At 41.5% G+C, this 27,551-nt stretch overlaps 1 protein-coding gene across 2 annotated transcripts; it reads right to left on the bottom strand.

Moving 5' to 3' along the window:
* Positions 1-442: 442 nt before the first annotated feature.
* Positions 443-27,551, bottom strand: dtnbb (dystrobrevin, beta b). Of its 2 annotated transcripts, none has more exons than XM_036150413.1 (11): positions 27,315-27,551; positions 24,053-24,099; positions 21,965-22,032; positions 21,478-21,558; positions 21,145-21,358; positions 17,187-17,272; positions 16,789-16,943; positions 16,550-16,652; positions 13,962-14,128; positions 9,043-9,167; positions 443-577 (listed from the first exon to the last, which is right to left on the bottom strand). In XM_036150413.1, exons 3-11 carry the CDS (start codon positions 22,029-22,031, stop codon positions 499-501), a joined length of 1,077 nt encoding a protein of 358 aa, XP_036006306.1. In that variant the 5' UTR covers position 22,032; positions 24,053-24,099; positions 27,315-27,551; the 3' UTR covers positions 443-498. The 2 variants fall into 2 exon arrangements, with proteins under 2 accessions (XP_036006306.1, XP_036006305.1); XM_036150412.1 differs by having other exon boundaries at positions 445-577; positions 16,550-16,655; positions 27,315-27,550.

The following is a 27,551-nucleotide window of genomic DNA, read 5'->3' as shown; positions in this document are numbered from 1 at the left end:
CCTGACCTGTTTGTTCCTTGGTCTACATGATGCTCTTTGGTCACTAATGTTCTCTAACAAGCCTCTGAGGCCTTCAGAGAACAGCTGGATTTAGTAGAAGCTTAAACTATACAAAGGTTGAGTCATTTTTAAATGACGTGCCTTCCGAAGACAAATGGTTCACAAGGTATTTGTTTTCTAAGGAGTATCAGAGAAAGAGTGACCTAATACAGATGCATGTCACATTTTTCAGATCTATATTGGCTATGCTACGTTTCTCCGAGCTGCTACAGAGAGACCAAGCTGTGAACGTTCCCGTCCGGAGGAAAGATTTCTCTGGCATCTCACCAAATCGACTAAAAGGACCTTGGCAATGGTATGACGACGTTTTTAGCAGTTTTGAAACTTTTCTAAACGTCGGTCTACCTTAACACTCGCATCCGAGCCCAGATGTCTAGTCATTTTTTTGAGGATATTCAAGTTACATTTTCAAAAAAGACACCAGGCTCTTGGTTATGCTTACCTTTTGGTAGGAGTGGGTGCCCCAGAGGTCATGAGCAATGTGTCGTTCATGTTGACGGTCGCCGCTTTCGGCTGACTAAAACAAGACAAGATTAGAGGTTTTTATTGCTACACTGCAGAGGTCTTGTGCTGCTTGACACCGGGAACGGGAGGAGGGATATTTGCATTTTTATTATTAATCATAAATCAGCTCCTCTGTAACTTCAGCTTTATCCAGCTGTACTTAAGGAGGTGAGAGGGGGAGAGGGAAGAGGAATCACTAAGAACCACTGATTACGGTGCACCAAAAAAAAAAAAGAAAGAAAGAAAAAAGGCAGCATGGTGAGACCGCTGTGATACAATCGACTTTACTGCAAACAGATGTAGATGTGTTTTTTTTAGGCAATTAGCTCAAATCTAATTAACAAGTGCAAGAGCAACAAGAGCAAACAAGAAGTCTAATTAAAACACAAGTCTATATATATAAAAAAAAACGATCTAAAAACAGGGGAAGGTGACATTGCGGGAGGTGATGTGGAAGAGTAAACAAAGCCACACGGCCCAGGTGGTGTCTGGATTCATGGCGGGGCTCATCGGGACCACAGAGTCTCACTAACGGATCAAAACATCCCTCTGAAAACAGCGGCGGCTCACGGAGGCACAGAGGTCTGCCCTTCTCTGTGGTAACGTCCCCTGATTCTGACCCAGGTAGTTCATTCTAGTTATTAACCTCGATTTGGTTTAATTTCATTTTCATCTTTCACTACAACATAAGGGGTAGAACACTGTGGAGCCCCCCGTGCCCCATCTGTGCTTACTGGTCCAAGAAGCAATCTATAGTTAGAGGAGGATATTTACATCCGGAGAACACAGTTATTAATAGCATTACGTTGTTGCATTAGTCTCCTTATAAAACAATACACAAACCAGAAAGACACATTTCCTCTGAATGAATAACAGGATTATCTGCTCACAGATACCACGAGGGGTGTGATATGATGATTTTACGTTTCCCCCTCAACAGAGTGAATTAAAAAACACAAGTAAAAAAACAAAATCATGTTTTGTTGTTTCACTGAAACCATTTCATGCAACTTTCCGCTATCTTTTTTTAAGGAGAGCAAAGAAAACGTGTCGGTGCTGGACGTCGCACATGCTGTCTGTGTTCTCCTTAAAAAGACTAAAAAGACAAACAGTATGCAAAAAGAAAAAAATGTCATATGAAAAAGGTTTGTACGCCGCCACATCGAGCTGCAGACAAGAGGACGAGGCACGAGACTTACCTCCGCGAGGAGAGAGAGAGAGCACCTGCCTCGGTGGCAAAACACATCCAACCGCTGCTGCTGCTGCTGCCAGATGCCTAATCTGCCCTCAACTGAGCAGGCGAGCATCTCAATGTACTACACTGCTGCTGTCTCCAAGGAAACTCGGCAGTCACATGACTTCATGACGACGTAGATTTTCTGTGTCTCACTCGCGCTCCTTTTTATTTCCTCTCTGAGGCTACGCTCCGTCTCTGTATTTTCACCTCACCACACGCAGACACGCTGCGAAATGCCATTTGCTTACAAGGAGGACCAAATACTAGCAAAATTTGTCTTATTTAAAAACGTGTAATAAAGGGTTTGCGACCATATTCACGGTTGCCTGTCTTAACTCCTCCCTTTACCTTCTGCGAGTTACATAAATCAAAAGCTCCTCAGCGCAAGCCTTCTAAAAATAATCTTCGGCGCTTTCTGAATCTATTAATGCAACGCCTGCGTAAGAGCACGGTCCAATAAAAACAGCTTATCCTGATGTTTAGGTTTCAGTACTTTTTTTTTTCTAAAAATAAGTCAGCATCTAATATGCATCCCTACTGGCTCACATAACTGCCTGCAGATCTGTGGGTCGTTACCTATGAAACGCGGCTGGAGGACATACGGCCCAGACGTCTGTTCGGTGACTCAGAGGTCAACCTTCAGGCACTAAAGGATCAAAGCCTGCAGCGCGCCAAGGCCCGCTGTAACCGCTTCTCGTGAATGAAATCACATCATCAATTCTGTCATTTGGCCGTGGCGAGTGCGGGGAAATTAATTGGATGCGTGGTCTTATGGACATTGATGACTCTAAATCAATTAACTAACGACTAAACTCTATTGTCACAGGGGCTTTATCTCACCACCATGCACCTCTTTTCACTATTTTGTATTTTTTTGGGGGGCTTAGGAATAAGGTTTTGGGCTTACCAAGCAGTGGTGGTATTGACAACATTCTCCTAAGTTGTCAGTTTCTTATAATAAGACTGAATGAAGTGATAAATAAATAAAGAAAATAGCCCTTAGCCAGGACAATTAACCCCCCATCTACTTAATGTTTATTCTGAGGGTAAAAGGATGGATTGTTGACACGTGCTGCTATGATTAAAGCACGTTTGTCTGCTTAACACAGGCACTGGAAGCAGAAGGGTGCTGCTTTGTCATCAGGACATTTAACCTGCACTGATTGGTTCTTTAATAGCCTCACCAAACTCGGCGGCACAAGGATTTGGCTTATTTCCAGCAAACATATGACCAACCACGCAGTCACCCACACCTCTCATACATTTGAAGTGAGGTGGTGGAACGGGCCTGTTCGTTTCTGACTAATGGAAACACAACCAACCGCTACCCGTGGCTAAATACGCCGCCTTTAAAACACCGTGCCATCTTGGTACCTGCACCGGTCAGAACCTACACAGTTGTCCTATAACTCAGTAGACGCCATGCTCTCTTCCTTGATGCTATGAATATTGACCTGGACAGTCCTAACTCATCAGAATTTCTGGCTTAGGTTCGTTTGAGATACAACCTCTGACTTTTAATCACCTCTTTTTCCACAAAGCCCTCAACTAGATGATGTTTGCTTCTCCACACCGAGGCTAAACCTCATGGGGGAGGAGCCCACATTTCCCATGTTTACAGGGAAATTCTGAAGTCTGTGAAGAACAATCTTAGTACAGATGTGATTTCTGAGACAGTAGCATTATGATTGGATAAGAGGACCAGCAATCAGGCCTTCATATTGGATTTAAGTTTTCCAGATTTGGAGCGATCTCGACGTTTTTAAATGGTCATGGAAATTTGCAATAGAAGTTACTGTTTTTTTTTGCATAGAAGATGATGATTACTCACACAGGAAAGGAAGGATAGAGGCAGTGCACCACCAACGATCTTCCTGTTTGAAATACGGACTTCATATGGAACAACCAAAGTGTTTCCAATGATAGTCACTGACATAAAAGTAAAGAGACGTAACAGCGAAAACAATTCAGTTTTTTTAAATCCACAATATAGTAGAGATTTTACCATTACCCTGCTTTTCTATTAGGCAAATTTGATCAAGTTTTAATGGCTCATGAAATAGCTGTCGTATAAACAGCTGATGAATTTGTGACTGGAGCTGCTTCACGATCATCAGTTACGTGGCTTAAATGTCTGTTTTTATGACTTTGATGAATTTTGCATTGACCAGGAGACAACTTTCAATTTTAAGGCTTGGATGAGTGTTTTAAAAAAAATGTATGAATTCATAGTAAAGGGAAATTTACTTACAGAATATAAAATGTGGCACACGATTTAAAACAAAGCGTGTATTAAATTGGAACGCAAAGCATAGATAATGCCTGCCGTTTCACTTAAAATCCATTTTGGCAGAAGCAGAACTACCTCCGAAGGTAAGATACGTTTTCAGACAAACAGACAGCGGCTCCCAAACCGGCATCTCCTCTTCCAAAACACAAATCCCCAAGAATCCGCCTGACAGTTTGAGTGAGGAGAAAAAACTCACAGCTCGGTTCTCGGTTCTAGACTTCGCTTCAGACGGCAGTACGTGTTTCAAAACAGCACGAGAACAGCAGCACTTTGTCAAAGGACGCCATGAAGGTTTGGACAGCAGGGGAGCTCGCGTCACTTCCATTTGGGTGGCCTGATCAAACCTGACGCTCTAGCCTGATTCTGCCATTCGTTCTCACCGAGGCTTTGTCAGCTCTCTCACACTCACACACACACACACACATACACACACACACACACACACACACACACACACTCACACAGGCTATAACGGTGACTTATAATATGAAAGGGCACCTCATCGAAGTTAACGTTTATCCAACTTGGCAAAGTGCGGCTCAAGTTTTAGAACCCACATCGTAGGCTAGTGTTACTCTTTTTTGGGATCAATGTCGTTAAGCAAATGTGAGGAAAGAAAATGGAACTCATCATGTATGTGAGGGAATCAGTAGGAGGAAAACACTCTAGAACCGTGAATATTATGGTGACAATTCAACCACTAGAGCTTTAAAAATGCCCATTAAATATGGGAATGATTTGTTCTGAGTCAGCTATCTATCCCCCCGTGGCAACAAAAGGGGAAAGGGGTTTTAAGATATAGTTAAGATTTACATTTTTCTTCTAAATTACAAAACCAAGTGATTTTAGATGCATTTTGTAACTATTTTATTAGCAAATTAAGGCTCAAAGCTGAAAGCCAGTTTTAGTTTTTATGTCGTACCAAGGTCCCCTTCATACCAGATTAAAACTGCCCCATGGTTTCCCCAACATCAACACTGCTGGATTGTGGCACATCTAAAAAGCCTAATTCCAATTTAAAGAAAAGCATGGCATTATTGAGAATTCAGGGTTTGCCAAATAGCTTTCATGCTGTTTTTTTCTCCATCCATGAAGCCATCCTACCAAAGCACTTTGACCTTTTTAAGAAACACAAAACAGCCAAGAGTTCCTGATATTTCTGACTGAATTAAACAACCCTTTAACAGAAAATCCCAAAGCAGTGGTGATGTCATTTTAGGAATCGTACCTCGGTTAGATAAAAGTTATTCACATAGCCGCCTAGGCCTTAAGAGAGCTCCTAAAGTGAACAAATGTTAGGAGTGGTGAGGAGGACTTTTAGCCAGCCAAGAGTGCCTTAAGATGGTGGAAACAGAGAGAGCTGATGGGCTGATCCACCATCTAACCAGTAGAGGAAATGAGCACATACACTTCTTTAATAATCATTCAATTATTAATATGTAGATAAGATAAGCTTCCTCATCCCTGTAGAGGGAAATTAATTAGTTTCAGCGGCCCGATGGGTTAAAGGTGCGGCTCTCCGACAGTAAGGAGGGACGGCTCTATCCACCAGTCAAATGTCTGCTCCCTGGTGAACAAAACGGACCAGCATGCCCTTCTCAGCACAAGAAACTCTGACTTCCTCTGCTTCACTGAAACCTGGCTTGAGGAACACACCTCTGACCGCTTCCAGCTGTTTCAAGTGGACCGCAGCACGGCGCTCTCTGCGAGCCAGAGGGGAGGTGGAATCTGCTTTTATGTAAATGAAGGCTGGTGTTCTGATGTCACATTGTTATAGAAAACACGTAGTCCTCACATGGAGTCATTTTTAAATAAAATTCAAACCCTAATATTCACTGAGCGAGTTTGCTTTGTTTTATTCTGGCTGGTGTTTACATCCCACCACAAGCCTGCATTTCAGAAGCAGAAAAAACAGCTGGATGACCTGATAGCAGACAGGCAGAAAAAAAAAAATTGCCACTCTCTAATCATCGTTCATGGGGTTTTTAACGGCACAAACCTCTCAAATGAACTTCCAGAATTACAAACAGCACGCTGAATGCCCCACTGACTGGCCTCCATGCTCCCCTGACCTAACTCCAACAGAACATCTCTGAGACGTCATATTTGTGTCTGTCTGATGCTAACTGGTTGCACCTCAGGCTGTCCAGGAGCTCAGTGATGACCTGGTCAGGATCTGGGAGGCGATCCCCCAGGACACCGTCTGCATCTCATAAGGAGCATGGCCAGACGCTGTCAGGCTTGTATACAAACACACGGGGGTCATACAAACTACTGAAGATCATTTGGAGTTGGTGCAACGACATTCCAGCAACTTGCACCAGCCTGCTGCATCAGGTTTTCCCTGTCAATTTCTCTCTGACTTTGGATTGAGCCCCCTGCGGGCTGATGTGGCATCCTTTTGTTCCTCGCACATTCGCCATTCCTTGTCTGGATGGATATGCAGCATCAGTTTCATCCCAATTGAGAACTGTTGTGTTTTCAAAGGGTTCCTTATATTCTTTTGTGTATTTTGGTTTTGACACAATATGATAGATTTTAATATGATGCAACATAACACATATTAATGAAATACAACACAATATGATACATTTTGGTGCGACTTGATACAAAATCATATATATAGATATGATACCCTATGTGATAGGGGTTCTTACGATATATGCTAAAGATCTGACACAGTGTGATACATTTAGATTTGATACAGCATATGTTTTACATGACGCCATATGATTGTGTATTTCAATGTGATGAGGTAATATATGGCACGATATCATATGACAGCACAATATAGTTTATAGTGCCTTTGGGTGAAATATGTTCTAGACTCAGCATTGGCCAATAAGCTTTCTATAAATAATTAGACTAATAATATCAGGCCTAAATGGGGTAAATTAATAAAATTACTAAAATAAAACCACCGCACGTAGTTAAAAGACAAACATAGGCCCTGGAGTTTGTGAAGGACTACAAAAAAGACACGTGTATTGACTTTTAGGTGAGGATTCGCAGGACTTTGTGATGTACAATATTGTCTTTAGAGAAATAATTACAACCCATTGCAGGAACGCTGATGATGACCGTGCAAAACTAAAGGAGAAGTTAATACCAAGAATGAAATGAACACGTTTTTCAAAAATATGATAACAACAAAGCGTCGGCATAAAAAAAAAAAGAAAATACGAAATAAAAGAAGTGCCCAATCTGTAAGGCTTATAAAATCTCTTTCCTTTTTTCTTCTGGGAACCACTTCTTTCCCCCCAAAATTGCCGCCAGTTTTCTTTATTTTGTTACTATATTTAAGGCTGTGACCACATTTGTTTCCGAAAAATAAATCAAGAAAAAGAACTGTTTAGGTAAGAAAAAACATACGCTGAATTAAAGATCTATGTTCTCAAAAAACAAACGTCATAAAAAAAAGAACAAAAGAAAAAAAAGAGCAACCAAATGGATAAATGCCTGCTGAGGGCATCGCAAAGATATTATCCAATGTAGTCTGGGTCTTGTTTTTCTTTTCTTTTTTATCACTAAATTAATCTTCTTGTGTGATGTAATTTCATGCTACACAGCCTCCGTTGCACAACCTAATCCAATTGCCTCATCTCTGAGTAGACGAAACACTCGGGTCCACAGTTTATTCTCCACGATGTGATGAAATATACATTTATGCAAATGTCACCTCCGTCTTCAGTGAATGACACGGCGGAGGAAAGAAGGAAAACTTCCTGCTAGAGGGAGGAGCCTGGATGCGAGAACCGATTCGGAGCTAATGGTATCCATCATGCAGGAACACGTGGCAAACAGGGAAAAAAAATTTCGTTTTTTTCTGCAGTTTACTGAGCTACATCCTCCTGCTAAAATGCGGCTCTCTATCAATTACTCGCTGACACTTGCCTGCAGCGGCGGCATAAAAAGACAGCTTAGATTTATGGTTGTGCGCGGAATATGAAGGAGCTTTCCGTAATGGAAAAAAAAACCATAGGAGATGTAGAAAACTCTGATCAGAAAGTTGAGCTATTTCCGCTTTGTGCGCTGAATAAGTAAAGCTATTCTTCATGTCTTTAAAAGCATTAACCTTGAGTTTTGTTTTGTGGCAACCAGAGGGCTTCCATAATTATCAATATCCATTTCTTTCTATCACGTTGAGCATATCTCAAGCTATAGAGCCAATTCAAGTTATCTCATTATAATGAGATACTATCTCATTATTTTGAGATACTATCTCATTATAATGAGATAGTATCTCATTATTTTGAGATAGCATCTCATTATAATCAGATAGCATCTCATTATAATGAGATAGTATCTCATTATTTTGAGATAGCATCTCATTATAATCAGATAGCATCTCATTATAATGAGATGCTATCTCATTATTTTGAGATACTATCTCATTATAATCAGATAATTTTTATTTATTTTTTTAACAGAGTGGCGGAAATGGGCTTCCATAGCCCAGAAATGGTGCTGAAGAAAAAAATTAAAACCAAGGGGGGCCTCAGCGATGTGCGCCGTGTGGATGAGTCGCAGCAGCGGAGGCTGATTCCACAAACCGGCCCGTTTTGTTTTTCAGCTGAGATGTAAATGAGCGTGCAGAGTTTAGGACAGCAGCAGAATATAACGCATTTCCTATAATGCCTTGCAGGAGCCGCAAAGCCTGGAATGGGAGATTGATGCCGTCGTCCCGGATTCATTGCCAACAGATTGACGAGGACGGCCGAGGAGTCAGCAGCAGCAGCGCCTCAGCCTGCGCACTATATCATGTTTCCCCCCCGTTAACAAATAACCCGGGACTAGACATCCTGGTGAGACGGCGCGCCATCAGTTGTGTGATGTCGGCGTAATGGAAGGATGGAAGCCGTTACATGATGGCACAGGACCACAGATCATAAGCACATCGAGCCTTTACTGCGCTGTGGGCATAACTAATAGTGTGGAGAGTAGCACTTACACGGTGTGGGGGAGCTCCTGAGGTCTCTCGGCCTGCTCGGGGAACACGGGGTGCGGCGGCTCTCCGATGGGGACGCAGCCCAAAGATTTACTGATTGCGTGGCTCAGCTTTTTGGCCGGAGACTTCTGTGAAAGTGGGCAGGAAAGACAGCACTCGTCACCTGCTCCTGTGCACACCGGCTTACTTCATTTCATACCTAGGCATGTCTGCCCTGTGCAAGGTGTGGGTTAGCAGTGGTTCCTGCATACACGGTGCTGATTTAACCAATATTTGGGGGAATCATATTCTTCCCAGCGACGCTTTGACCTAGAACTTCTGTTTGCTAGAAAATATTTTTACCAGCAAGTGTACGCTGGATGTATAATGGTGCATGTCCACATATATCATAAAGGTATTTCACTCCATCAAACTTTATAATTTTTCCATATTCTTTTTTACATACACTGTATAGCTACTATTTTGTCATGGTCTAAATCAGAGTGAACCTGTCCTTTTTTAGAATAAAATGTATTTTTTTGCCAAAGGCCCAAATAATGATGGTGAACTTTTTAGAGTTTTTTTTTTATTAGACATTTATAAGCATCTACTTAGTCTTTCGTAAAATTGCCAGTGTGCCTCGGGTAAAATGTTTTGGGTATTCTTCTGCGAGCTTCTCAGAATAGCTACCTCCTGCCAGAACCGGTGTAAGTCCGTTGGTTTTGTAGCTATCTTGCTAACACGCACTTTTACAGCTCTGCTTACACATTTTCTATTATACGGAGGTCAGGTCTTAGTGATCGCACACCAAGACATTGATTTTGTTCTCCTAAAGCCACTTTGTAACCAATCTGGCAGCATGTGTAAGGACAAGGAAGAAGCATCTCTCACTATGTTGCTCCAATGTTTCCCAACAGTATTCTTCCATTTTGGTCATCCATTTTTCTAAATTACACCTTTTCCTCTTGCAGCAAAACAACCACTAAACATGGTGTACCCACTAGTCAGGATGGTGTTCTCAGGCTAGCAAGGTTTAGCCTTTTTCCTACAAATGTGACGAAGGTCGTAATGGCTAAACCTCAAATTCAATTCAGTCTCGTCTAACCACAGGACATAGGTCTTTGTCCCTTAGTGAATTCGCAAACTGTATTCTGTCTTTTTAAATTGCTTTCAGATTAAGGGTTCCTTTGTCTGGGGCTGGTCTTTTAACCCATGTGGTTACAGGACTCATTACTGGTGCTATCTTTTGCTTATGTTCTGGAAGAACATTTTGCACCAATCCACATTCATCTCTGGAACACCACCTGGCTTATTGCTCCTGGGCCTTCCCATTGTGTTCATACTTGTATAAACTGATAAACATGTAACCTTCTGGCATCTGGAAATTGCACCGTTCTTCTGATCTTCTCCTGATGTCACATTCTGAAGCAGCGTGTATGTGAGGTGTTACATTAAAACACATCCAAAGGTGTGCCTCCTGATGGCTCAAATGTTATCAATAAAGAAAGAAGTTGTTATACTGCAACAACATCTACTTTTGGGATTCTTCAAATGGTTTAAAGGCGGTGTAATTCTAGGGTATGTGAACTTCTGAGTTTTGTACCGTAATGGGGGAAAAAAACTCTCTCTTTAGTTTGGCATTTAGGATATTTGACCCAAAACAAGTATGTATATATATATATATACACACACAGATAGATAGATAGATAGATAGATAGATAGATAGATAGATAGATAGATAGATAGATAGATAGATAGATAGATAGATAGATAGATAGATAGATAGATAGATAGATAGATAGATAGATAGATAGATAGATAGATAGATAGATAGATAGTGTTCTTATAATATGTACTCCTATAAATAACCAGCAGAGGGCGACATATATCAAATGATGTTGGGTTATTTTGCAAGTCCCTCAAATACTACAGTGCTTGTCCCTTGATGTTGGGCCAAAGTGAGTATTTACAATGTTAGTCTGGGCTCTCCGTCTCTAGTCCTAACATTTCTTAATGCAGTTTAAAGATGATTTTCCAAATGATGGTGTATCTCCGTAATAAAGAAGAAAAGAAGGCAGGACGACTTTTTGAGCCCGGTCAAATTCTGACTGATCTGTTCAAAGGCAGTTGTGGTATAAAAAGTAAAATCTTATCTTTTAAATTCTTTTTTTGTGTGAATCTTGCATTAGTTCATTAGATGTTTGTATTATTTGACTGTTAAATGTAAGAATTGGTCCCACTGATTATGGGATACAGTGGTTTTGATTATTGCAGCATTTGTGCTGTGTGGTTTAGACACTTCAGACGAAAAAAGGATTTCACAAGGATGTCCCCTGGACCCAGTTGCAGGTGGTGGGAAACAAAAGCACTGTAAGAAAAATCACATCACTGATGGAAAATTTCTCCCACGCCATGCATGTAGCTGACATCTGGGCTGCGTCCCAGATGTCTAAAGGAGCTTTTCTGCAGCTTGTTCCTCCCAGACTTTAAACTATCCGCTGCTCACAACAGACTCAATAACTGTTAACAACGTGTTAATGGTTGCACAGGTTCTGATCTGATCATGAATTGTTTACACTGACTCTCAGATGCTAAGGTACACTTGCACACACCTTAGCTACTCTGAGATGTTGCTGTACTGCCAATGCATGTTAAATATCATTGCATAGTATTGCATATTAACATATTACTGCATATTATTGCATATCATCTCATATTGCTCTCTTCTGTGAATAGGATGGTGTTTTCCCACAGTTTAACTTTAATTTGTTTTTTACCTGAGTATGCGGTATTATCAATAATTTTGCAATGCTCACTGTGATATTTATTTTAATTTTTATATTGGCCTTTCTGATAAAGCTTTAGAACCAACTCTAGATCAGATTAGATATTTTTTGTTTCATTACGAAAAATTCTGTGTAACTCTGTGTCTTTGCCACTGTCACGCCCAAATTTCCCCAATGTGGGAGGTCTTATGTTATAAAGGTTCTTATCTTATATGCAAAATACAGATAAACGGGCAGGTTGCGACAAATTTCTCCTACTGATGTAGACGTGAGGAGACACCATCCCGTTTGGCAGTGTGCCTTGTTTAGGGGTCAGCGTGTAACTGGAGGAGGTAAATGAGGAGATAAATACTTGTAAATTATCTCCTCATTTCTCCTCAAACTAGTCATCTGCGCCCCGTTTGGGAGTGCTAGCTGAACATAATGGTCGATATATATTCCAGTGTTAATTACGCTGCTCATGAAAAAAATTAAAAGATTTCGAAAGTGGATGCAATTTGCTAAATAAATCACACCTGTTACTTAAATTATGCAATTACAACACGTAGCAGAGGGTTTCATTGCCAAAGCAGTTGTTTTAAATTTTAAAATATAATGTAAAAAGTGATGCAGGCTTGTTCCACAAGCTCTCTGTCAAAAAGGTAACTACAAATTGGAGCTCTGCAGTAAAGCGTCTCGGCCACAAACCTGCTGTCGCTGCTTCTCATCCTCTAGGTACGATGAAGAATCATAAAAGTGCATTTTAATGTGAAGGAAATTGGGCACATTTTGTGAAACATCAAGTTCTGAATCGTTTGTCTAAATGTGTTTTGATCAACCCGTTCTTTTAATATTGTATTTGGCCAAAGGGTGCAAAAACAATTCAAACCTTTGAGTCGAATGTTTGTATAAATTAAGCTGTAGGTGTGTGAAATATATGTGCTGTGTGAGTGGCAAACCTAAAGTCAAATTTTACAGCATTTCTAAAAAGTCTGTGGCAAACTTGGCTTAGCTGGCGATTAAATTATGGACGAGTAGGAAAGACTCAAGCATTCTTTACTAAAGATTTCAATTCAATTCATAACTACTTTATTTATCCCAAAGGGAAATTATGCTCTTTGTGGTGAGGTGATACTTTCCTTCTAGTTTGAGATAACTTTGAAAAGGTTTTAGGGCTACTATTGTTACAGTAAAGATAAAAACAAACAATAGCTGCCTTTGAATTGTATTTCTTATGTACATATCTTATTATTACCTTATTATTATGTTGTTGTAGTAATTTGTTTTTCATAGAATCTTCCTTATTGGATTGTTTTTTTTCCCCTCACAAATATGAACTGCTGAATTTTCTCAGTGTGTGTTGTTTAACACTCGTGGTTGCAACTCATTTTAAAAAACGTTTAAGATCCATATTATTCATATCTGGAGAGACAAAAATTACCCTTTGGTCCGGTAACTTATTTAATCAAGGCGCTTAAATTTCTTGCAATGAAATGAACTATCCGAATAAAAAATGTCTTGCCTTTAAAAATCGACTTTATGATGCACTGCTCGGAGACTGAAATAAAAAAGGTGTCGTGTACGCGGAGCGCCTCGAGGCGTTTAGGGATGAAAACATGATTGGATTTTTCCATAAACCTTTTTATGAAGGAAGAGAGGCAGCTGTGACTCTGTTACAGTAGAGAAGATGCCAAAACCAAACTGTTAAGGAGAGATGGGACCTAAATGCCACTTAGACGCTTCAGATTCATTTAAATGGGACATTTGTCTTTAGTTTTCAGGAACACATTGAGTGTAGATGCATCTACCTAACCCGCAATAATACTTTCAATCATGTCATTCTAGTCCTGAAGCCGGACGAGCTGTTGTCCTTTCCTGTGGAATTGGATATGGATTTAGGATCCTGGGTAATATCACTTCCCTGCTTTCAATTTATGACATCATGATTGAGCTCTAAGGGAAGGCGGTAACACAGCGACTTCAATCAATACAATTTCATTTTCAAAATAGCTAAACCTCATAAAACCCCCCTAAGATTGTTTCTGAAAGATCATTAACCGCATTGAGACAGCTGTTCCGTCATAAAAAAATCACTCCCCGCTCTTCAAGGCGTGTTGACTTTTAGATTGTGCGGAGACGGCAGAGAGACGCGACGCCAGAACCGGATTGTTTCCTTACCCAGGACGAGTGCTCCTTCATTTGGTGTTGGTTACTATGGGGGCCGTTGGCGTGGCCGCGCCAGAAGCAGCTCTGACAGAGCTGGTAGCCATGGCACTGTTGGCACCGGTAGCGAAAACCCATCATGCTCTCACTCCGGCAATAAGAACATTCGACCGGATGGAAGACTGCTCGAAGACACACAAAAAAAACAAATCGGGTTGTCACATCCGCGTCGTCACTGGCGTGAGAGCATCCGTCCACCCGTTCCCGCTGAAACATTTGATCGTTTTGGTCTAACTAATGCCATATTGTCTATTTTCAGCTCATGTATTACTTTCAACTGACAAGGGATCCCAGCAGGGATCCTTTGAACTCAAGGAAAACAGGCTGCCGACGCAAAGAAACAAACACACCAGGGGTTTCAATCAACATTTAGAAGGTAGAAGGCTAAAAGTTGGGCAAATTGTTCTACACTCAAAACACTACTGCTAAATTCCATAAAGTGATAGACGTAACATACAATTTATGGAAGGATGAACAGTCTCTAATTTTTTATATCTGCTTTAGTTTAATGGTAAATGGTAAATGGCTTGTACTTGTATAGCGCTTTAACTGGTCTTGACAACCTCCAAAGCGCTTTACACTACAGTTCAGTCATTCACCCATTCACACACACATTCACACCCTGACGGTGGTGAGCTATGTTAGTAGCCACATGCAGCTGCCCTGGGGAAGACTGACAGAGGCGACACAATATAAACAAAAAAAAACCAAATACCATAAAAGTTGCAAATTTATTTGAGTGTCATTGAGATAAATAAGTATTTAATCCCCTACAGTAGTAAGAGATGATTGGTGAGAAACCTTTATAGGCCAGCACAGTGTTAAGATGTTTGTAGAAGGTGTTGACCAGGTTTGCACACATCTCAGCTGGGATTTTACCCCACAACTCTGCACATAGACTCTCTTCTCGACACCTGCTGATGATTTTGCAGCTTTGTGCAGATCTACTACCTCGTCTTTCGTCTGCTCTCTGGTCCTGCCAGTGCTTGTGGAGATGTTGGAGCGCCAGGAATAAACACAGGAAACTGCCTCGAGATGACGTGTATCATGAGTTGAGTTGAATCGAATTGAATAAGTTAGGATCAGTGGTATCTGTAACGGATTAGTTATCTGGTTGACTTGTACACCGTTTGGCCACATAGCTGCCAAACATCTGGCTGGTTTGAAGTGGGTAAAATACCTTTTTTTTTCTTTCTTAAAATACAAATTAAATTCTGTGCGCCATGAAAACACCACCATGGTGGTGGCAGCATCACACTGATGGATGCTTCTTTTCAACGGGGAAAAGGATGCTGGTCCCAGTTGATGGAAATATGGATTAAGCTAGAGCTAAAATAGATGGGTGTAGAACAGTGGTTCCTACAAAGAATTTTTGAGCCTCTTTTTCCAGCAGCAAAACTAGCTGGACCCTCTTCCCTGCTGTCACGCTCACATGCTCCAAGGTGCATTTGTGTGTATGTGCAGTTTTTTTTTTTTTTTTTTTTTTTTTTTTTTTACAGAATGCACATACGGAGTGCAGAGATACCGGAAATAAAACCTCCTATTTTTTCTCGTCGGTAAAATAGTCCAGATGTTTTATTTTCTTTGAAGGATAAAAGCCACCGTGGTCTTTCATTCCTCCATCGATGAATCCGATCTTAGGATTTTATAGGATTGTTTTATTGAGACAACGAGCCCAATTCTCCGTCGTGAACGTAGCATCAACTGGTCAAAACACCCTAAACCCAGTCCTGGCTCACAGCTTGCGCTGTGGCAATCCAAAGCTTCTTTTGCCATCATCCTGGTAAAAATGTTTCTCTCAGTCTGAGCCAGACTGAAAACAGGGGCGTCTCATTGTAGGGCCTGAGTGCGGCAGCTCTTTTGAGACTGCAAACGTCAATGAGACGAGACTGCATTTTTTTTAAGTGATTTGTTAATTTCCCCAATCATGATGCAAATGTTACTGGCTACCTGTCAAGACAGCCTCTTACTTGTTAAAGAGCGTCGGATAGATGTTGCAAACCTGTGCACCAAGTAAAAAGTAATTTATGCCCGCAAGCAATGCCTTTTTTCATCAAAAACATGCTTTACATTTGTTATTGCATATTATCCTTTTTCCACAAACACATTTGGGTTATGTTAGTTATATGTGTCGAGCCAGATTTGATGCAATTAAAGGTTTCTTTTCCCTTCTGAGCATCATTTAATATATGCAGGGGATACAATTTCTATTTTACTCACTGACACTCAATTGCACAGGTTATCCATTTTCTCTGAATCTGAGGGAGATAGTCCTTCTTTTGACGTTTGTCCAACCGGCAAATACAGACCCATTTTTAGTTATGTAACGCAAATGTGTAGGCAGCATTTCTGTTGCATTCAAAGTGAAAAAGAAATCATAGTTCAGTCGTCGAAAAAAAAAAAAAAACTTTAACGCTTTAAAGACTTTTTGTGGAGTACCTGTGACTCCATCTAAAAGTATCATTTTCACGCTAACCAATCTTCCACACACCCAAGCTAAAGTTTGCTGCCTGCCAGGGTTTACTGTAAGTGTAAAAGCTTACCATTTTCAACATTAGCAAGTCGGTGCATGAGTGGTAACCATACAAGACACTGAGGAGGAGGGTCGGCCATCAACACATCCAGGAACGTGTTCAACATGATCTTCTTCTAGAGGCAAGCATACAGACTTGAGTAAAATCCTCACTGCATTTGAAATAAGATCTCTAGACGTAGACATCAGTGTAAAAAAAAAATAAAATAAATAAATAAAGCACAAAACAAAAGGCCATCCTTGCCCTACCTGCTGAGGGAAGCACATCCGCACCGAATGCTCCGTGTAGCCAAAGGACGGGCCCTCGAACACGGCTGTGGGGAGCTTCAACACCTCCCGGAGGAACTGGTCAAACTTTGCAAACACCATGATTCCACTTGAGTCAGAGATCTGTGAAAAAATATCTGAGAGACGTGCGGTTGTCGGTTTACTTTATTGTTTACCGGCTTCTGACATTTACTGCGTGTTGCATGGTCTCTGCTGCGTTAACCCAGAGAGGGCATGTTGCTTCAACAGTGACCCTCTGTGTTTGAATGCAGGAAGTGCACCACGGCACAAGTTAGAGGAGAGCTGTGCAAAGCATCAAGCAGGTACCTTTCAAACATTTTTGAGTATTTAACAGTCCAGACAGCAAAGACTGCACTTACAGCGCAGCTTGTCCACGATTTTTCCTCCGCACATCGTTGCCAGCATGGCTTTCATTGAGAAAACGGTCAGCTTCCCATGACTTTCACTGCATGTTGGGAAAGAAAAGAAACGTTATCAGTACACGAAGGAGATACTGTGAAACGAAATAAATCTCAAAAGCAAAAAAAAAAAAACGAAATAACTGAATGAAAAAAGCTGTCAGATTAAAATATATTTAGGCTTGGTTGCTCCAACTACTTTATTTATGCAGAAAAAAAAAGCGCTTTAACACAACGCTGTTTTTAAGTAACATTCCATTTTTCACAGAAATGTTACAGTAAATTATTTCCAATGAGACATATGAAATGAATACTCAAAACAATTTGAAATGATAAAATGAGCATCATGACACACATGTCCTTTAGTGGTCCAAATAACCAAAAGCAGGGTAAGTATCAGCAGCCGCGCTACATTTCTCTGTGAAATTAAAAAATCTAAAGACGTAAAGCCTGAATAAAAGACGACTAAACATATAAAGTGTTGCCATATGGTATTTACTTCCTCAGAGTTTTTTTTTTTTTTTTTGCTGTTTTTCGCCTTAACGCCACACTTAATATTTCAGAGTATCAAATGTCTTTTAATAACCTGATGAAACACAGAGCACAGCTTTCAAATGACGTCATTAAGGAGAAAAGCTAACCAGAACCAGCCTAGTCCCCTAAGCCTAATAACTCGCTTAGGCACCTTTGGAGGCAGACACCTTGGGTTTAGGCTCAGACTTTGACTAGGCCACTCTGAAAGGCTCCTTTTTGTTCATTTTCCTGGCACATAACCTCAGTGAGCTCGAGCTTCTCAAGGACAAAAACTGTTGGCCACAAATTCTCCTTCAGGATTTTATCTGGTAACGAACCAAATCAGTGCCTTCGTTGTATATATTAAAGTCATTTGGGGGCCAAAGCAGCTCCAGATCATCCCACCGCCACCACCATGTTTGACTGTTGGTGTGATGCTCTTTCACTGAAATGCTGTGTGTGTGTTAAGCCAGCTGTAATAGGATGCGACCCATCCAAATGAGAAATGAGTACAGATTTTGGTCTTGAAGCTCGCCCAGTGATGCCATTTTTGCTAAGTCTGTTTTGAATGGCTGAATCACAAACACTGACCCTAGCTGAGGCAGTTAGGGAGTGTTAAAGTTTTTCTTAAAGTACTTTCTCCATTTGTGGAAAGTAGCTCTCACTCTCACCAGCTGGATTTCTGGAGCCTCAGAAATAGCTTTTTTTTCTTACCTTCTCCAGGCTGACAGATGCCAACGGCTGTATGTATTTTTTATTTGTTCTTTAACTTTTTCTTGAATTGATTCATTTATTATTTACTTGATGTTTTACTTTGTGATGTCTTCAAGCCTAACCTGACCCTAGCCAGCTGAATTTCTTTCCGCTTAGCTCTGCCTAGCTTCACTCACATCCATCTGGGACATCTCCCATAGAGAGTGATTTCTTCAACCAATTTTATTGTCCAGCCAATCAGGACGCAGGGCTGGAGTTTCATAGATGTGAGGTAGTGGAGAAGCGACCGTGAGACTGTTTTGATTAAGACAGCAATGGCGACTCGCATTGAGGAAGCAAGCGTTAGCATTGATGCTGCTATTTCTTCCGTGTTGTCCAATCTACCTAATATTGTTTCATTGAAAGAACATCAGAGAACGGCTCTGAAGGCTTTTGTTGGTGGAAACGATGTTTTCTCCCTTCTCCCGACTGGATTTGGCAGGTTTTGTTTTCCGGGGCGTGCCCGTGGCAGAGCGATTAGCGTGAACCATATTAGGAGGCCTTTAGTCCTCGACGCGGTCGGCCCGGGATCGACTCCAACCCGCGGCGCTTTGTAGCCTGTCTTCCCCCCTCTTCCTGTCAGCTCACTGTCAATAAAACGCATGCCACTAGAGCCGCAAACACATAAAAAAAAAAGTTTCGTTTTTTCCTGCATCGCTCTCACAGCGTCACGGGTTAGCTTCGGTGTGAGTGGTTGAAATAGCATGTCGATAAAGATGACACACAAGTGGCTTATCCAATCAAATGCAAGGATTTTTGATAAGGCCCAGCCTTCAGTAAAGGCAATTCCTATGGCGGTGTCCCAGATGGACGTGAGTGAAGCTAGGCAGAGCAAAAGTCATCTGGCTAGAGTCAGGTTACTTCAAGCCTACTTCAACCTGACTGCAAGTCTGGCAGTAATAAAGGCTGGAAATTTGTGGTAAATCGCAAATAAGTCGGGATTTCACATGGTTGAGCGGGTGGGGGGGGAGGGGGGGCTATCACTTCTTCACATAGGACCAAGTTAGTTTGGAGAGCTTTATTCCCTTTAAAAAATTGCAAACTGCCTTTCCTGTGTGCCCAAGTTAATTCAGTCTGATATTTTAATTTTTTGATGATATGAAACATCTAAATGAGGGAAGAAAGCAAAAAGAGTATATATTTGTAGGGGCAAACATTTAGATCGGTGTAAGGTTGTTTATTTAAGTTGCCATTGTTCTAAATGTATATTCCACACACCCAACAGAGTGCAGCTGTTTAGCATCAGTTTGCTTGCGTTTGCTCCGGTCTTCAGGTACCATGGAGAGCGACAGTGCTCCTGCCTAGTTTAGATTGGACATAAGGGACAGATAATGAAACTGCTTCCTGTAATCACAGCCATTAGCTCAAAGTTTCCCAGATCCGCAGCAGCATAATTAGTAATGGAGCGGGCCCAGAATGGCTTCACAGATAAAGGTAAACCAACTGAGTGGGTCCAGGAACGGACAGGGAAGGCAGCCGATCAAGCTCACAAGTTTAGCTCCTAATAGAGGACCTTATTAACCAATGATAAATGTCTCCGCTCTGAACAGTGGCTGGCCCCAAGCAGGGATATCTATTAAATATTGAAGTATCCCTGGGGCTAATTTAGCTGATAGAGGCATCTTTTTAAAGGTTTATTTACTTTCTTTTGGATCTGATTTTTTTAGGACAATTATATCTATGAGTTTAAGAATTTTTTTTTTTTTAAGTTTTGAAATAAGGATAATTTTGCATTTTTTTTTAAGACTTCTGGTATTCTAAACATTACTGAATGTGGCGTTTGATAATGTTAAATAAGAATAATGTAGAACTGGGAAATGTTTTGATTATAAAAGTAGTAAAAAGAGAAAGAGTGGTTTCATAAGTTTGTCTAAATGTTTTTTATGCATTATCTGAATAGAATGACCACTACAGACAGATACTAATAGTGAAAAGGTGTTTTTCAGCACTTTTATGTTATTTAGCTTCAGACTATGTGCTCTCTATTCATTACGTCTTTATAAAATTCCTTTTTCAATAAATATAGAAAGATTCACCACATTATATGGACAAAACGAAACCATTAGTTCCTCGTAAAATCTGAAAAGAACGTAATTTTTTATGTGATGACCTGGCAACCTGTCCTGGTTGTGCCATGCTGGAGGTAGGAATCATCGACATCCTCCCCCCCACTGCAGGGTGACACATGTGCCCGTCTTTTACGATACGCGAGTAGCAATCCGGAGTCAAATTCCTTGTTTTTACCCACAAATTTGGCGAATAAAGTTGATTGTGATTTTGATGTAGATACATACAGACACAGTTACCTGAAGTTACTAGTAATATATATAACAATTAAAAAGGACTGAGTTACATTTATTTTTGAAGGGCTTATTTGATATCTAAAAAGCTTGCCATTGAATGTTTCTTAAAACATTTATTTCTTAAAATATTTTTTTCCCCCAAACGGATAAATGAACTCAAATTAAGGTCGGATTTTCTACATTTTTCAGTGAATGGTTACGCTCTTTAAACAAAAATGAATTCATTTTAAGGGTTTCTACACAAGGCGTGCCAATAGATTGGGCAGACATTGACAGAGTTCATGTTCTCAGCTCATTAGCTGTTAAGGTGTGTTTTGTTTCGGACATGCTGATGAGCACGTGTCCCGAACCTGTCATAGGTGGCCACCATGAAGTTCAGCAGCAGCCCGATGGACTGCTCCACGTTGATCTGGTGCGTGGTGGGCAGCCGCTTGTTGAGCTGGTAGTAGATGGAAGACAGAATAGTCTCGAGCCGCGACACGCTGATCTCCGCGTGGTGGTCCAGCGTGTTGAGCCCGTTGTCTCGGAAAGCTTCGATCATGTTCCAGACGTCGACCAGATGGACTGCGAAAAAGGAGGGGGAAGCACATAGCGATCAGCTGAGTGTGTGCGTTCATGTCTGCAGTCGTCGTATTAATGTCCTCAGGGCTGAAATGTGAGCAAGGAATGTTTCGTGCGCTTACGGTTGCATCTCTTTTGGACAAACCGGAGTTTGCAGGCAGTCCTATAAGTTGACAATCTAATAACATCAAAGTTTTGTGCTCCTGAAAAACAAAACCATGAAGATTATAACTAAACAACAACATCAGTACCAGGTTATGACAACACCCCTATTATAAATGGATAATAAATAGGTAATAAACCAGTTATTCATGAGACTGTTAATAGTTTATAAGCCATTAACATAGAGTAATAATACATTATTTAAAGGGTAAGGGTAACAAAAGTGTGACTAGCTCCCCCCCCCTTTTTTTTATAAGTGCTTTTTAATGTTTTATAATGTCTTAATACTGTATATCAGGGGGTATTCTTCCACAATAATGGTATAATATTTTTCCAAATACATTGCAGGCACATTTAAACACTATTACTGTGTATTAGAGAGCACACAAGCTAGTGAAGCAGTTATCCACGCACTGACAACGAATAGGGAAAGTTGACAGCACTCACTCATTTCCATGAAGAGCTGTCTCTTCTCGACCATGGCCTTGCCTCGTTTGCTGCCTTCCTCGATCATTCTGTGGCACATCAAACAGCAGATCATGCAGCACTTAATGTTTAGTCACCAGCAGCGCCGCCTTAATGCAACACAGGGGCTTTTAAGTGAATAAAGTCCTCCAGGAGGATTCTATCCAAACGCAATAGAAACGCTGCCCAGAAAAGGTGCCCATGCCCCATGAACGTTTCGCACTTTGTTACGTAAGGACCCCCAAACTTCAAGGAATGTTTATTGAGATTTTATGTGACAGACCAACACAAAGAAGTGCCTAATGGTTTTCAATATGTTCAAGTAATAAAAATCAGAAATGTAGCCTGCATTCCTATTCTATGCACAATAGCTCAAGTTCAGTCACAGAAGATGGAGACGATCTATGAATGTTCAATTTTAATGTCTTGCCGCTGATTTTCACTTGTAAATTTGCGCAGGAAGGTGAACCTTTGTTCCAGGTTCTAATAGGCTTTCTTCCGGGATTTAGCTCCATCCATATTTCCATCATCTTCACCAGCCTTCCCACCTCTGCTGAAGAAAAACACGCCCACGGCATGATGAGACTATGCACAGGATGGGGCACACTGTTTCCTGCGTGCTTCCATCTGACACAGCCTGTCAGTTCAGGTTGGACGGCCAGGTCTGGGTAACCTTATCCCTAGCATTTCTGCAGTGTTTCTTCATCTTCATGTTAATGTTTCTTCCCTAATATTCTATAACAAACCTTTGAGGCCTTTATTTAAGGGTATCAAATCAAAGGAGTTGAATATAGATGGACACAACACTTAATGTCCATAGCTGGGCCAGGCACTGTACCCCTGCACCACCGCTGCACCCCCCGACTTGCAACGTTGTGTTGATCTGTCACATAATATCCAAGTAAAATACATAGAAATGTGTGTCTCACACATTCATGAAATCCAAAAGGATTTGTTTATTTGAATTTATGAGAATGGAGAACAGTTGGCCTCGTCAATCTGGCCTGGAGTAGGCGACAATTTTTTTTCTTCCCATCAGGGAGTTTAAACCATTTGAGGACACAGCAACAGTTTTCACAGAATAATTTATGAGTTTTACTATCTAGTATCGTATCCTTATAATTTTGACTATTGGGCAGTTAGTTTCTAACAATTTCCATTTCTGTGCACATAAAATCTGCACCACACTTGACAGTATTCCAGTTATTAGTCGGAAATTCGCTAAACGTTGAGCTCAGGGAAAAGGCTAACTACTCCTGTCGTCACAACTAAAGACAATGGCTAAAAACAATCTGTTTAAATGCACAAAAGGTAGAAAATGTTCTAAAGTGGCGTGGGTGCCATTAGTTTAATGATATAACCATCTGTTTAAAATGAAAATAAGTGATTTGTAACAGCAGCTTTCGCCATGCTTGATGCACGGCCGCCATGTTGGACTCTGAGATTTGGCAGACAGGAGGACAGGATTTGGACCGCTGGAACCATTACAATTTATGGTTCTGACTTAGAACTAAGAAATCTCAACTTTCTCATGGGAATTAAATGCACCAGAAGTGTATAGGCTGACTTATTTCTACATAGAGTGCTACCTGCTATCTGCATTTAGCCAGATTTGCTAATCCCCCGCTAGCCGCATCAACTTTGGAAACAAAATAGGCCTAGAAAGAGGGAGTGAAATATGTGTGGCGTTTAAAACACTCTGTAAAAATTTATTTAAACTACTATTAACCAAAATGTTGTTTATGCACTGTGATTTTATTAAACTAATGCCTCTTTGTGATACAAAAACAAGCAGATTCCTTGTTGTTTCCTCTCTGTTTTAACTCAGTACGTATTGCAATGGAAAGGTTCAGCCTCATTATTTAGTCTCGCTTCTCCTCTACGTGCAACAGAGGATTTTTAGAACTAAACTGACATTTAGAGTTTCAGCTTTTTCTCAAAATTTGACAATGAGTCATTTTTTCTTTGACAATATTTCAATGTGGTCAACCAAATCTCATGGTCCTGCCGCAATCATTTTCATTTTACCCGTTTTTAGCATCTTCTCAGTACTGAACGCAAGGTGCTTACCTGCTGCTGAGGAGATATCAAGCAAAGTGATGCTCTGAAGGTCGAACCTGCGAAGGAAATGACACTGAAATGTTAGTGAAGGAGGCTTTTAGTTTTTTGCTGGCATAATTAGAAGATTTCAGCTTCTTAATCAAGCCTGAAATGTAGTTGTGTGTTAAAAAAAAAAAAGTAATTAAAGCCCCCCTTTCTTCTTCCCTTCAAAGACTTCATTAACTCTCAATCTGGGCTGTTGTTGTCCCCTCTCTGCTTATGTAGAGATACGGGCGCGCTTGGCTCGGGAGCCATCCAGCGCCTGTGGTCTGCGCAAATGATAATTCTCCATGACATGCCGCTCAGCAAGGCCTGCATCCTGTGGGCTAATGACACCAACAAGAGCTGCACAGGAACTATTTCCCGATGATGGACAAAGAGCACATTAAGGCCGGCCAATGAGCGACGAGCGTCCCCGGGAGAACGGCAGACCACGAGAGCCATGCACCCCGAGCGTGGGTCACATGCATCTTCGTTGGGAGGGGATGATCAGCTGAGCGCGTCCAGAGACGCAACGGTCCTACAGACCGCAATGAGTGTTTTGCTTTCATTTGCAGCTGAGCAAAAAAAAAAAAAAAAAAAAAAAAACTTCTGCGCCGACTCCAAAACGTCCTTCTAGCTCAGATATTGGGCAAATCAAACTTGTGTTGAAGGCTTTGCTTTGCTGCTTGTGCAAAGGCCTGCAAAGCCATTCATATCCCTTGAAGCTTTTCAAGGAATTTAAAATAGCGATGATGAGGTTTTCGAAATTTTTAAAATAAAATCTAAAAAGTGCGGCGTATGTTTGTATTTGCCCCCTTCACTCCAATACCGCTATATAAAATCCAGAGCTAACGGCTGCTTTTGGAGCTCCCTTACTTTATAAAGTACTTACTTTAATCTTGGTATAAATACAAGATATGTCCTGTGAAGCTCTTGAGAGGAAAATTCTGACTAGTGAGCATCAGGAAGACCACGGTGCACAGCAGACAGCTTAGGGATCAAGTTGTGGAGAAGTTTAAAGCAGGTTTAGATTATAAAACGGTATCCCAAACCTTAAACGTCTCATGGAATACTCCTCCGTCGGTAATGAAATTGAAAGAGAACGGTACAGCTGCTAAGCTGTACCATCTACTTCAAATGATAGGCGGCACAGGGAGCTCATTAATCAGAGTAGTAGCCAAGAGGCTGGTGGTAACTCTGGAGGAGCTGTGGTGACACCAGAGCACAAAAAAGGCCTTTATGGAAGAGTGGCAAGATGAAAGCAATTGTTGAAATAAAGTTGTTAGGAGTTCAGTTGGAGATTCCCCCCCACACAAACCATGCAGAGAGCACAGCAAGCACAAGGAAGAAGGTACTCTGATCAGCTGAGAACAAACACGCACTTTCTGGAGTGCCTGCTTTACGCCGTGTGTGGAGGAAAACTTAGATTGCGCCTGAACACAGCATCCTGGGTTCCAACCATAGTGGTGGCAGCATCAAGCTGGGGGAATGCTTTTAGTCAGGATGGGAAGATTAGTCTGAGTTAACCAGGAGGTGAGAAGGAGTTAAATCCAGTACTGGAAAAGAACCGGCTAGAGGCTGTTAAAGACTTCACAGAGGGTTGAAGGTTCAACTTCCAGCCGGACAACCGCCCTGAGCATCCAGCCAGAGCCACGGGAGCAATCATAATCAAAGCACATGTGTTAGAGTGGCCTAGTCAAAGTCCAGAGGTGAAGCCAATCAAGAATCTGTGGCAAGACTTGAAAATCGTCGTTCTCCATCTAATCTTAGTTTCAGCTGCTTTGGCAAAAAAAAACTTTAGTCTGTAGTCATTGCAGTGAAACATGTTTCAACTCAGGGGAGCTAAATACAAATGCAGGCCCCACTTTTCGGGTCTTCTTCTGTAAAAAAACGAAAACTTTTGAACATTGTGTATCCTTTTTATATTATATATTTTTATGTGCTGAATTTCCTTAATTTAGTCACATCCCAAAATCCCAATAAAATAAACGGATGTTTTCCGACTGTAACCCAAGAAAAACGCTTAAAACCTTAAGGAGCACGGCTACTTTTGCAAGGCGCTGTAGTTTTCTGCACTGGGCCGCTGTTAAATGTTGGAACATGTATTTAGTGAAGACATCATGAGCATTTACAGCGTCAGCATTTCTATACCACTCAAAGGATTTTTACCCCTCCTCATCGTTACAAACAAATTGCCTCCGTTCCAGCAACAAATACAGGCAAACCATAGAAATGGCACGGATGAAAAGAAGCTGTGGCAACTAAACAATAGTTGGATAAAGCAAACACCAGAGAGATCAAAACTCTAATTGTAAATCAGAAATCAGAGAAACCCTGATGGGTTAAAAAAAAAAATAGAAAGAAAGAAAAAGAAAAGAAAGGAAAAGCATTTGCTTTGTATTCAAAGACCAACAGAACAAAAAGACGCATCTGACACAAAACCTCTTTCTGATTTTGTGATCAGACAACCAGGGGTTTTCTTAGTATAGTATCCTTAGATAAGGAACAAGTTGTCACTTTTCCCCCCCGGGGATACACGAAAGAGCTTTTAGCACATCGAGATCCCAACCGGTGTGAAGATTAAAACCAAAGTAGCAATGATTTTTAAGCCCATAGCATTCAGACGGCTGCGCCTACAGGAGCCATAGAAGTTGTCCTAAACGCCAGGCAGCTGATTAAATAAGTAAACCTGCGTGCCGTCAGGCCTGTGGGGGGGACAGTGTAACCGCACCTTCAGCTCGGAGGTAATGACAACATCCTTTAAGGAGAATGGACGGAAGGGTTACCGCAGTACCTCCTCACCGCTGATATCATTCATTTCTCCCGTTCCCCCAGAACAGGAGGACCTCTCCGGGACGGACAAAAAAAAAAACGCAGCCATGTTGCTGATTTTTTAACTGCCTATTTAGGTTATCTCATTCCCGCAATGGGGATTATGTGTCGTGATGATTTGATTCTCTTTCCCCTCCTTCTCTGGGTTGCTATAAAAACGATGCGGAATCTTGCGGCTGGTCGGATCTCGCAGATGCCTCGCCAGCGTTGGAGAGGAGAGCGGCGGCCTTTTGCCGGATGAAGCGCAGGCAGGGCGCGTTCAGAGCATCGTCACCATCGGCAGCAGCAGCAGCGGAGTCAGATTGGGAGGCTGAGCGGACTGGTCCTGTGCGAATACGGGCTAAAGGGGGGAGAGGAGGAGGAGGAGGAGGAGGAAGGGGGGGATATTTCCTCAGTGATTCACAGCCGCATTTCTCACCTCTGATGGATCCGCGGGTGTTTTCCGCCGACGTTACAGCTGTCGGGATGCCGAGGAACCACTCGGTGCTTCCGTCATCATATTTCCAGCTCCTCTCCGGTTTCAGTCGCCTCGAGCTCGGCAACTGCGGTTGTAGCCGCACGCAGGAACGCACGAGCTGCGCCGTTCCGCCGCTCGGCATCAGCAGCGACCCAGCGGCGGGGGACGGCAGCGCAGGCACCCCACATGACATGCGCC

Source organism: Fundulus heteroclitus, chromosome 19 (assembly GCF_011125445.2).
Source record: "Fundulus heteroclitus isolate FHET01 chromosome 19, MU-UCD_Fhet_4.1, whole genome shotgun sequence".
In the NCBI taxonomy this organism is placed as follows: Eukaryota; Metazoa; Chordata; class Actinopteri; order Cyprinodontiformes; family Fundulidae; genus Fundulus; species Fundulus heteroclitus.
The sequence above is the reverse complement of the archived record's forward strand: the minus strand, read 5'-3'. Positions and strand labels throughout refer to the sequence as shown.

Bases quoted from the DNA above. Each gene is read 5' to 3' on its own strand.
- dtnbb (XM_036150412.1), bottom strand. From the start codon at position 22,031: ATGATCGAGGAAGGCAGCAAACGAGGCAAGGCCATGGTCGAGAAGAGA. The intron at 16,944-17,186 runs GTAAGTGCAGTC...CACGTCTCTCAG, and splicing joins AATCGTGGACAAGCTGCGCT to ATATTTTTTCACAGATCTCT. The intron at 578-9,042 runs GTAAGTGCTACT...GTCTTGTTTTAG, and splicing joins CAGGAGCTCCCCCACACCGT to TCAGCCGAAAGCGGCGACCG.